Genomic DNA, 12,597 nt, shown 5'->3' on the forward strand with positions numbered 1-12,597 from the left:
ACAGGACTATCAAACCCGCCTCATACATTCGATCTTTGATTCTCTGCATCATTCTCGTAAACTTGCTCTTTATCATCACAGCTGCCAGCGCATATTTTCCTAGACAGTGATCCACTGGACCGTAAATTAGCAAAGTGCATCGGGCAAAGATTTCCTTAATGATAAACTGGTATGTGCAGGGCAGCATTAATTATTGCTATAAGAGGTATACGTAAGAGGGAAAATGCGCTTTTCCGTCTTGTTTCATAAGTTATCGTTGGAAAAAGACTCACCGGGAAGAGCAATGATGGCGAGGACGGGGAGGAAAGTCACTCGAATGGCGACTAAAGCATGTGTGATTCGAAAATCTACCGTTATCCAATCACCATCTGCAAATATATATGGAACCATCCAGAAGATATTTTTCTCCTTTCCTGTTATATTCCAACCTGTCCTTCCCGGACTCTGATCCATGACAGAACGAACCAATCTGTCCTTGCTCTCCCTCTTCGATCTGTGTCCGTGGGGGGAGAGGCTTCTCTCGTTGAAACTGCGGTAACTGAGTAACAGGAACTCTTATTAACAAGAGAGCGAATTCATTTGGTGACGTCAACAGCCTACCTTGAAACTACGCTAATTATTTTCATTGAAACGCCAGATCGAGTTAACCCTTGGTTGACCCAGTAGCTGTGGAAAGGGTGTGTAGATCAGTGTTGTTGCTATCACATATAATGGAATTGCAATAAAAAAACAACACAACATTTTGGTGAATTTTACTAAATTTAAAGACCTACAAAATGACACTTAAATAATAAAAATATATATTCTCTTTTAAAAACCAGTGAAGGAAAGAGGTAGATTTGTCAAAAATCACATATGATTCCACTTTGTTGTGTGTGAAATTGGACAAAAGTCGGTGGTTCTGAAACAGAACGGCAGTAGATTGGAACGTTGAAGTTTTATGAAAGAGAACAAGACAATCAGCCTTCTGTGAATACGTGTTCTCATGTTGACAAGAACACACATGGCTAGGTAGGTAAGAGGGATTGAGTGAGACAGAGACGGATACAGAGACAAGCATGATGGAATTAGCTGTGGGCAACTGGGTTCCTTCCAGTACAAAGTGTTTCAGATCACTGACTGGTCGATGAGTATTCTTTCCACAGTCTTTCTGTGGTTTCACAACTGGCTGATTAGTATTTCAAATGTCCTCTAGATACAGTAATAATGTTCAACATGCGTACAGCGCCTTGCTTCTGTGCGAATTGCAGATGTTGTTGATTCAGAAACGAAAGGGGGGGGGTATTTTTTTTTTACAGCACATACCGGTACCCATACCCCATAAAGGAGGTCACGCCGCAGTCATACAAACCTGAGAAATGTCGAAAGAGCAAAGGGAGCACTTTGATTGGCATTGTTCATCGCAATCATTTTTGAAAGAAAGGTGCTTAAAGCTGTTAACAGTTTACTTAAATGTATGTACGTTATATTAAAGCATTTTTCTTCATCACACAAAACATCAGAAAAGCAGAGTCGTGTAATGTTCTATAAACCATTGCACAGTCAGCGTCGAAATGAAGATATGATTAGATTCTCCTGTCGGCACCATTACGGCTAGCCACTGAATACAAGCGACGCTTGATTGTGTAACTTCAGGTATTGTAATAGCTCATCAACTGAACAGTGAACAGATTTAAACGAACGTCGAAGTTACAAATGTCTTCGGTGGAATTGCAGTAAATATATTAAGCTTTATGTATGTTTAACCCTGTGCAAAAAAAAAAGAAGAAAACCCCTCCCTTTCACCGCTCTGCTCGTAGTGTAACCACGGCCCAAGTGACCAAGGAACAGTAAAAAAAACACACACACAGCGAGCGTTTTCCCGATCAGCGTGAGTGTTCAGTGATATTCTTGTGAATAAGAGCATCATATGATCATATTGTTCATGTGCAAGAAATCCCATCAGTCATAACAATGCTGAAGTATTGACTGTGCAGATTATATGTTACTGTACCGACAACGGTTATATTTGATGGCATGCTAACACAAATGACAATTCAATATATCATAGATGCTGTCACACTTACCCTCCGTAACCCATAACAATGGGATCAATGATAACTGGACATCAGCTTTGGTTGTATTGTTCTGCTGAGTGGCGTGTTTAAAGACAGAGCTTCTCATTGTCAGTGATGGTGTTGGAACAGCAGCGACATTACTGGTGCGGAACATAATGGGACTGGACCAACAGCCTATTCTCTGTGTGGACAGTGATGGGAATGGATATGCTGTGAAATTATCACTGAGATCAGGGACGTGGGATTTCATCAGTTGGGGCCCTGCCAGTCTGCTCAGTGATGTGATAACCTCAATGATAACCTCAGCCCTCAGGTTCCTATTTGGATATTGCACCCATAAACACTCTCTCACTACATTTTGTCCTGTATTGCACTAATTTAACTCAGTTTTTAAAAAAATATATTATCTTCTACCTGCGTTTTAACTATTATGTATTGTAATGTATTGCTGACGCAAAACGCCACATTTCGCGATATATTCCGGTGATGTTAATCTTCATTAGGTTCCACTAATCACTTTACACAGTGCGTTCTGAATTCCTTCAGACATATGGTTGGAAAAATTTTACCTCAGATTCCTTTACACAACTCTGTTGTCTAAATCGTGTCTCGTCTCACAGGGTGAGAAAGCTGTCTCCTTTTATTTATTTCTACAACCAGATGTAATGAAGTAAATGCTGATTATAATTTATCTTGTGTTTATGTTTATGCCATACTCGTTGAGTATGAAGCGTGAATGCAGAAGCTAAAGTTGAAATGAACAACGTGTGTGCCACCAAATTACATTACTGCGTGGTTAAATCGCTTTCCTCCGGTGGCCGAACTGAAAAAAAAAAAAGTGATATCTGTTAATTTACTTTTCATATAATTGCGAAACCTGTGTTCAGTGGTTGATCAATGTGGAAACCAGGGCAGGTGCATTTTGACAAATTACAATCTATTGACATTAGATTCAGTTGCTCGTTTAAGGTTAACGCCGTATGGATTACGCGGTGGTCCTGCATTTGACGTTAGTGCTGAATCAGCCGGACAGTAGCATCATCATGATCATGTGCCATACTCTGTCAGAGCCTCGGCGACCACTTTCTTCCATTGCGATTTGTCGGCAGTCAAACCTGTTGCATCGTTGGCGGTGAGGCCAGTCCACTTCTTGATGTTGTTGATCCAGGTTGTCCTCTGTCTGCCTCGGAAGCGGCTTCCTTCTACTCTGCTTTCCAACTCAGTGCGTTCCAGTGTGTCATCAGTCCTTGAGATGTGTCCAAAATAACGAAGTTTCCTTTGGATAACGGTTTCCAGAAGTATTGGTTTCGTGCTAATCTTTTCTAGGATGAAATTGTTGGATCTCCTTTCAATGTATGATACCCTGAGGATCCGTCTGTATGTCCACATCTCAAATGCTGTCAACTTCTTTTCATCTGCTGCTTTTAGTGTCCATGCTTCACAGCCATATAGAGTTACTGGCCAAACGAGACTCTTGAGGAGGCGTATCTTGGTGTCAGTGCTGACAGATCTATTTGTCCAGATGTTCCAGAGTTTGGTTGTGCTTGTGATTGCCATTGCCAGCCTTCGCCTTATTTCCTTGCTGCATTCGTTTGTGTCATTTAGTTCCGCACCAAGGTATGTAAAGGCGGACACTTGCTCGATCTTGTCGTTTCCAATGTGGATGTAAGCTTGAATTACAGTCTTGCTTATCACCGTAACTTTGGTCTTTTTGCCATTTATCAGCAATCCTAATTCAGTAGAGACTTTTGAAACATTATTGAATAGTGCTTGTAGGTTTTCTTCTGTTGTGGCCAGCAGGGCTGTGTCGTCCGCGTATCTTAAGTTTCTGATGGTTCTTCCTCCTATTTTTATGCCTGCGTTTTCTGGAATTGCCAGTCTCATGATCATCTCAGTGTGGATGTTTAAAAAGTGTGGAGAAAGGATGCAGCTTTGGCGGACTCCTTTTCTATTGCAGAATGTCTCAGTGTCGCCAGATGTGGTCCGAAGGCTGGAGGATTGCATAGCATACAATGTTTCTAGAAGAGCGTCTAGTTGTGGTGCCCAGATGAATCATTGTCGTCCACAGTTTGGTGTATTGGACACAGTCAAATGCCTTTGAGTGGTCTATGAAGCAGATGTACAGGGGGTCATTGACCTCTCTCATTTTCTCCATTATTAGGCGCATGTTGAAGAGTTGGTCCCTGGTACCTTGGCCACTCCTAAAGCCAGCCTGTTCGAGTGCAATTTCTCTATCTACGTAGATCTTCCATCTCTCAGAGATGAGCGTAGGTAGAAACCTGCTGGCGTGTGAATGCAATTGTTCTGTAATAACTTCACTACAGGAGGTCCCCTTTCCCGGGAATTGGAATGCAGACAGATTTGCAACGGTCTGTTGGCCATTTGCCAAGCCTCAAGATTGCGCGGACAATGCGGTGCAAGATGTGGGCCATTGAGGTGCCAATTGTTTTCAGTAGTTCTGCTGGTATGTCTTCTGAACCAGGTGCTTCTCGATTGCTCTTTCTACCTCTGACAGTAGTGTCTCTTGCCCATACTCCAGTCAATGGCTTTGTCACGGTTTTCATCCTCGTGATTTTCATAGAGTTTCTTGGTGTACTCGAGCCACCTTTCCCTCTCATCTGCATCTTCTGTCAGAATTTTTCCGTTGTCATTTTTGATCGTTCCAATTCTTGGTGTGAAGGTGCCGGTAAGTTATTTTACTCCAGCAAAAACTATTTTGCTGTTGTCTTTGTTGACCCCATTTTCCATTTTGCAGCAGGTGCGTTGTAGGTAAGCTTCTCTGTCAAGCCTGCAGCGTCGTTGTACTTCACACTTCAGCTCCTTGTATTCCTGACTTGTTGTTCCTTTCTGACCTTTCGTCCATCTCTTCTTTTCCACTGCATGCAGAGTTTCATTTGTGATCCAGTCTGTGCCTTTGTGCTGCGTCGCTTTGGAATGTGTTTCTCTGCTGCTATTGTCAATGCATCTCTTGCTGAGTTCCAAAGTTCTTCTGGTTCGACCTTTTCTTGTCTGTTCAACAGAGCTTCGAAACTGTTGCATACCTCTATGCTGAGAGAGTTTGGTATGTTTGTGAGATCATATCTGACTAGTGTTTTTTCTCAATTTACGTTCTTAACATCGATCTTCATCTTGGCCAACAGCAGTTGATGATCAGTACCACAGCCAGCTCACGGATATGCCCTGCAGTTCAGAATATTTGATTTCCATCTTTTGTTGGTGAGGATTCAATGAATCTGGTTCCTGGTTTTACCATCAGGGCTGTCCATGTGTATTTGCACCGAGGGTGTTGATCAAACATCGTGTTCATTATACAGAGGTCATGGAGGGGAGGGAGATGCGTCTTGTTCTTGCGTCTGGCTTTGTGTTCATTCGGGAGGGGCCCTCTCAGTGTCCGACGCGAGTGCAGCTCATGTGCTGTGGCCGTTTACTTTGGCTGATCGCTGTTCCGGTGCTGAGCAAACATCCTCCAGCAGCTCTCCCACCTTCTGTTTGTTGGGACATCGCAGAACCAGCCCAATACTTGAACACAAAATTCTGGCCAGTTTGTATCTGGAGTACTGCATTTAACATCGTTCGCCCGATGATAGGAAGGATGCCGTGGATTTGGAAAGTATATCTAAAAGGTTATATGGAGGAGTTTTAGGAGGTGGAGTTGCACAAACTTGGATTTTTCTTTCCCGAGTGGTGGAAGCCAAGGGGAGAACTGAGAAGATCATTATTGTCATAAAAGGAACTGCTCTTGCAGATTTATCAATCTCTGGTTAGGTTCCATCAAGGGTTTGTGTTTAGTTTTGGCTGCCCCATTACAGGAAGGGGGCGATGGCTTCCGAAATGGTATAGAAGAGGTTTATATAGAGGTTTCTCGCTCCAATGAGAAAAGGTCGATTTCAAAAGCTATTCTCATAAGACATGCTTTCTAATCCAGGCAACATCCTTGTAAATCTTCTCTGCATCCTTTCTATGGTTTCCACGTCCTTACTCTAGTGTGGCTGCCAGAGTTGAGCACAGTTCTCTAAGTGGGGTCTGACCTGGGTCACATTAAGCTGCAACATTACCTATCGGCTCTCGTCTAATGCTCCGTACGCTTTTTAACCACGGAGTAAACCTCTGCAGCAGCTCTTAGTGTCCAATGGGCTCGGATCTGCAGACATACCAGTTACAATCAGTTACCTTAATTTAAGGTGACGGGGAGCATTAGTAAGAAGAGGAGGGACCACTTTTGACCGATGACGTGAGTAAGTGTAGGGGACGAGCTGCCCGAGGATGTGCTAGAGGTACACACTTGCAGAACATTCAAAATGTAATTGTACAGACCATGGATAGGAACGCTTTAACAGGATAAGTATAAAAAGGGAACAAATGAGGATAGTGTAGCGGTGTGCTACACGCAGCGCTAGAATAACCACACGGAGTCGGTTAACTGCAGTCAAAGATTAAGTTTATTCCAACTTCACAGTCTTGCTTTAAAGCCTCGCTCCCCCACCGGATGCCTCGAGAGGCACGTACAGAAACCCCCTCAGGCTTTCACCCTTTGTTGCCGACCTAGGCTTTGTCTCTGGCTCTGGCTAATTGTCAACCGGTTCGAGTGTGCTAGTAATTGGGTCGCCACATAACCCCCCCCCCCAGAACCGGCGATACACCCCCCAATGTCCACAGTCTGGGCCGGACCCTGTTTGGGAGGTCGGCCTCTGCGCCGCGGTGCCGGAAACTCGATCAGTTGCGCCAAGTCCACATGGGCCGGTTTGAGTCGGTCCACCGTGAAAAGCTCCTCCCCCCCCCCCCAACGTCCAGCACGAACGTGGACCCGTTGTTTCTGATCACCGTAAACGGCCCCTCGTAGGGCCGTTGCAGCGGTGGCCGATGCCCGCCCCGTCGTACAAACACAAACTTACAGTTCTGCAGGTCTTTGGGTACGCAGGTCGGGTGCTGCCCATGCTGCGAAGTGGGTATGGGGGCCAGGGCACCGAACCTTTCGCGTAGTCTGCCCAGGACTGCTGCGGGTTCTTCCTCTCGCCCCCTTGGGGCTGGTATGAACTCCCCGGGAAAGACAGGGGTGCGCCGTACACCAACTCGGCCGACGAAGCGTGCAGATCGTCTTTGGGCGCCGTGCGGATGCCGATTAGGACCCAGGGAAGCTCGTCCGCCCAGTTAGCTCCTCGCAGGCGGGCCATGAGAGCCGACTTCAGGTGACGGTGGAAATGTTCCACCAGTCCGTTCGACTGTGGGTGGTAGGCAGTGGTGTGGTGCAGCTGAGTCCCCAACAGGCTGGCCATCGCTGACCACAGGCCGGAGGTGAACTGGGCGCCTCTGTCGGAGGTAATGTGGGCCGGTACACCAAAGCGGGACACCCAGGTGGCGATCAGTGCCCGGGCGCAAGATTCGGAGGTGGTGTCGGTGAGCGGGACCGCCTCTGGCCATCTTGTGAACCGGTCCACGATAGTCAGGAGGTGCCGCGCTCCGCGCGACACTGGCAGGGGGCCCACGATATCCACATGAATGTGGTCGAAACGCCGGTGGGTGGGGTGGAACTGCTGCGGCAAGGCCTTGGTGTGTCGCTGCACCTTGGCCGTCTGGCAGTGCATGCACGTTCTGGCCCATTCACGGACCTGCTTGCGGAGTCCGTGCCAAACAAACCTGCCGGAGACCATCCGAACCGTAGTGCGGATGGAGGGGTGCGCCAAGTTATGAACAGAGTCGAAAACACGTCGTCGCCAAGGTGGCGGGACGACGGGACGGGGCTGGCCGGTGGCGACGTCACAGAGTAGGGCCCTCTCACCTGGGTCTACGGGGAGGTCCTGGAGCTGCAAAAAGGAGACTGCAGTCTTGTAACTCGGGATCTCCTCATCTGCCTGCTATGCCTCTGCCAGCGCCTCAAAGTCTACCCCTTGGGAAAGGGCGTGAATGTTACGGCGAGAGAGCGCATCCGCCACGACATTGTCCTTACCCGAGACGTGCCGGACATCCGTCATGTATTCAGAGATGTAGGACAGATGGCGCTGCTGGCGGGACGACCAGGGATCGGACACCTTTGTGAATGTAAAGGTAAGCGGTTTGTGTTCTGTAAACGCGGTGAAGGGCCTACCTTCTAAGAAGTACCTGAAATGCCGGATTGCCAGGTATAGCGCCAACAGCTCCCGGTCGACAGCACTGTATTTGAGCTCGGGTGGCCGCAGGTGTTTGCTGAAAAACGCCAGGGGTTGCCAGCGGCCCGCGATGAGCTGCTCCAGTACACCACCGACTTCCGTATTAGATGCGTCCACTGTGAGTGCGGTAGGGACGTCCATTCTGGGGTGCACTAGCATCGTGGCGTTCGCCAAGGCATCCTTCGTTTGAATGAAAGCGGCGGCGGACACCTCGCCCCTGGTAATGTCCTTGCCGGTCCGGACAGCAAGGCGAACAGGGGGCGCATGATCCGGGCAGCTGAAGGGAGGAAGCGGTGGTAGAAATTGACCATACCTACGAATTCCTGAAGGCCTTTGATCGTGGTGGGTTGGGGGAAATGGCGGACCGCATCTACCTTAGCAGGCAGAGGGGTTGCCCCGTGTGTGGTAATCCTGTGGCCCAGGAAGTCAATGGTGTCGAGCCCGAACTGGCATTTGGCCAGGTTGATTGTTAGACCGTAGTCACTCAGCCGGGCATAGAGTTGTCGGAGGTGGGACAGATGCTCCTGACGACTGCTGCTGGCTATGAGGATGTCGTCCAAATAGATGAATGCGAAGTCCAGGTCGCGTCCCACCGCGTCCATCAACCGCTGGAACGTCTGAGCGGCATTCTTCAGGCCGAACGGCATGCGGAGGAACTCAAAAAGGCCGAACGGGGTGATGAGAGCCGTTTTGGGGATGTCGTCCGGATGCATCGGGATTTGGTGGTATCCGCGGATGAGGTCTACCTTGGAGAAGATCCATGCGCCGTGCAGGTTTGCTGCAAAGTCCTGAATGTGCGGCACAGGGTAGCGGTCCGGTGTTGTAGCTTCGTTCAGCCTGCGGTAGTCGCCGCATGGTCTCCTGCCCCCTGTTGCTTTGGGCACCATGTTCAGGGGGAGGCCCATGGGCTGTCGGACCGCCGGATGATCCCCAATTCCTCCATCCTCTTGAACTCCTCCTTCGCCAGTCGGAGCATGTCCGGGGGAAGTCGCCAAGCGCGGGCATGGAGGGGTGGTCCCTGGGTCAGGATGTGGTGCTGTACGCCGTGTCGGGACATGGCTGCCGCGAACTGCGGTACCAGAACCGATGGGAAATCCGCCAGGACCCTGGTGAAATCATTGTCGGACAGCGTGATGGAGCCGAGGTGAGGTGCTGGCAACTGGGCTACACCCAGGGAGAACGTCTGAAAGGTCTCGGCGTGAACCAGTCTCTTCCTGGGCAGGTCGACCAGTAGGCTGTGAGCCCGCAAGAAATCCGCAGCCAGAAGCGGTTGGGCTACGGCGGCCACGGTGAAGTCTGGAGTCTTCAGAGTGAACTGGCTGGAGTCAAACCGTAGCTGCACCGGACGGGTGCCATCAGTCCTTATAGTGCTGCCGTTCGCGGCCCGCTGGGGGGGGGGGGGACCCGGTGCCCTGTTGCGGGTGTTGTAACTCGTCAGAGGTAAGACGCTGATCGCGGCACCGGTGTCGACCAAAAACCGGCGTCCCGACCTGCTGTCCCACAGATACAGGAGGCTATCCCGATGGCCAGCCGTCGTAGCCATCTGCGACGGCTGGCCCTGGCGTTTCCGGGGAACTGGCAGGGTGGGCGACAACGGCGGGCTTCTGCGCCACACCGCTGGTGGTAGAAACACCATTGCTCGTTGGGCTCCACACCCCGGCCTCTGGGTTTAGCGGGCTCTGCGGCCGGGCCTGGACTGGTTTGCTGCTGGCAGCGTGGCCGGGTGATCTGTGCGATGGACGTCCAACTCACCTTATTTGCGTTCCACAGCAAGTCCGCCCGGGTTGCCACCTTCCGGGGGCCGCTGAAATCCGCGTCAGACAGCAGCAGGCGTATGTCCTCGGGCAGATGCTCCAGGAATGCCTGCTCAAACATGAGGCAGGATGGGTGTCCGTCGGCCAGAGACAACATCTCATTCTTTAAAGCTGATGGAGGCCTGTCTCCCAAATCATCCAGGTGCAGTAAACGGGCAGCTCGCTCGCGGTGGGAGAGCCCGAAAGTCCCTATGAGCAGGGCTTTGAATTCCGTGTACTTGCCGTCCGCTGGTGGAGACTGTACGAACTCCGCGACCTGGGCCGCTGTGTCCTGGTAGAGGGAGCTCACCACGTAGTAGTAACGGGTGTCCTCTGAGGTTATCTGCCGAACGTGGAATTGGGCTTCTGCTTGCTCGAACCATAGGTGAGGTTGTAGCGTCCAGAAGCTTGGCAGCTTCAAGGAAACCGCAATAACAGATGCGGCGTCGGTCATCTCCGGTCCAAAAACGTTTGGACCGTCAGGGTCACCAATTGTAGCGATGTGCTACACGCTAAAATAACGACACGGAGTCGGTAAACTGCAGTCAATGAATAAGTTTATTTCAACTTCACAGTCTTGCTTTAAAGCCTGTCTCCCCCACCGGATACCTCGAGAGCACGTACTGAAACCCCCTCAGGCTTTCTTCCTTTGTGCCTGCACTCTGGCTAATTGTCAGCCGGTTCGAGTGTGCCAGTAATTGGGTCGCCACAGTATCATAATTTTTATGTTTTGCACTATACTGCCACCACAAAATGACTTTCACAAGACATATCACAGATTTTTTTAAAAAACCTGATTCTGTTCCTCAGCTCGATCTCTCACCTCAGCTTTGTTTCCAAATGTTGCTCAGCGTCATGCTGTGTTGATTTGTCAGATGTTTTCTTTGCGTCTGACATTATTCACTCTGTCAGCCTTCTTTCACAAACAGATCTTCAGTATGTGGCACCAGGGACATCTGGGAGCTGGATCAACATACAACATAGTTGAGGCATTCAGCGGCTCAGCCAGCATCTGCACATGGAAATGAACGTTCAATGTTTTAGGTCGAGATATTTAATTAACCTATGATCATTTATCTTCTCAGGTTACATCCAGTCCATGCTGTCACACTGTACATAGGATTGTAATGGACAGAGAGTGAGAGACAGACTGCAGGACTGATCCTCCCACACCAGCACAGTGTCAGAAATGCAGTTTGTAGAGGAAGGTGGGATTAGATCAGACTGGCAATGTGGTAATTACAGACATTGTCGGTCAATTGAACTGTTCCTGTGCTCTACTGCTTTGTGCTTGAACGGCATTAGTGTTTTGTACATGGAATGCATTACACTGACACTACAAACAGAGAAAACCTGCAGAGGCTGGAGATCCAAACAACACACAGAAAGTGCTGGAGGAACACAGCAGGCCAGGAAGCATCTAGGGAAGAAAGCACAGTCAACATTTTGGGCCAAAACACTTTGGCAGGACAGGAGAAAAAAAGCTGAGGAGTAGATTTGAAATGTGGGAGAAGGGGAGAAAGAAACACAAGGAGATAAGTGAAACTTGGAAGGGGAGGGATGAAGTACAGTGCTGGGAAGTTTATTCTTGAAAGAGACTATGGAAGAAAGAAAAAAACGTGGGGTGTGGGGAGGAGCACCAGAGGAAGGTGATGGGTGGGCAAGGAGATAACATAAGAGAAGGAAAAGGGGATGGAAAATGGAAAAGGGGGGATGACTGGAAGTTTGAGAAATCAGTGTTCATGCCATCAGGTTGGAGTGTACCCAAACCGAATAAAAGGTGATGTTCCTTATCACAACAGTGGAGGAGGCTGCAGATGGACATTTCAGAATGGGAATGGGAAGTCGAGTTATAATAGGTGACAGTGGGAGATCCTGCTTGTTCTGTCAGACTGAGCATTGACGCTTGGCGAAGCAGTCTCCCAATCTACGTCAGGTCTAAACAATATTCAGGAGGCCACACCGGGAGCACCGAACACAGTATATGGCCCCAATAGACTCAGAGGTGAAGTGTCACTTCACCTGGAGGACTGTTTGAGGCCTTCAATGGTAGTGAGGGAGGAGTTGTAGGGGCAAGTGTAGCACCTGTTCTGCTTGCAAGGATAAGTGCCAGGATGAAGATCAGTGGGGAGGGACAAATGGACAAGGGAGTCATGTAGGGAGTTATCCCTGTGGAAAGCAGCAAGTGGGGGAAGGGAACAATGTGTTTGGTGATGGGATCCAGTTGGAGTTGCCGGAAGATTCAGAGAATTATGTGTTGGACATGGAGGCTAGTGAGGTGAGAGGCAAGGTCAACTGGGACCCTATTGCTGGTCGGGTGGCAGGGAACTCAAAGGATTACAGACAAATATACCTAGTATGTCAATAACAAGGATGCTTCACTCACTGACAGGGTGAATGTCTTTTTAGATAGATAGATAGATAGATCTACTCATACTCATACTGATAGATAGATAGATAGATAGATAGATACTTTATTCATCCCCATGGGGAAATTCAGCATTTTTTCCAATGTCCCGTACACTTGTTGTAGCAAAAACTCATTACATACAATACAATACTTAACTCAGTAATAATATGATATGCATCTAAATCACTAGCTCA

General features: G+C 48.8%; 1 protein-coding gene across 1 annotated transcript in view; it reads left to right on the forward strand.

Moving 5' to 3' along the window:
- The first annotated feature begins 4,466 nt into the window (after window positions 1-4,466).
- The window catches only part of LOC140723329 (uncharacterized), a 64,168-nt gene continuing 56,037 nt past the window's right edge, over window positions 4,467-12,597 (forward strand). Inside the window, exon 1 of the mRNA XM_073037926.1 lies at window positions 4,467-4,743. Within this exon, the coding sequence (XP_072894027.1) occupies window positions 4,467-4,743 (277 nt within the window). The remainder of the gene's footprint in view (window positions 4,744-12,597) is intronic.

Source organism: Hemitrygon akajei, unplaced genomic scaffold (genome assembly GCF_048418815.1).
Source record: "Hemitrygon akajei unplaced genomic scaffold, sHemAka1.3 Scf000109, whole genome shotgun sequence".
In the NCBI taxonomy this organism is placed as follows: domain Eukaryota; kingdom Metazoa; phylum Chordata; class Chondrichthyes; order Myliobatiformes; family Dasyatidae; genus Hemitrygon; species Hemitrygon akajei.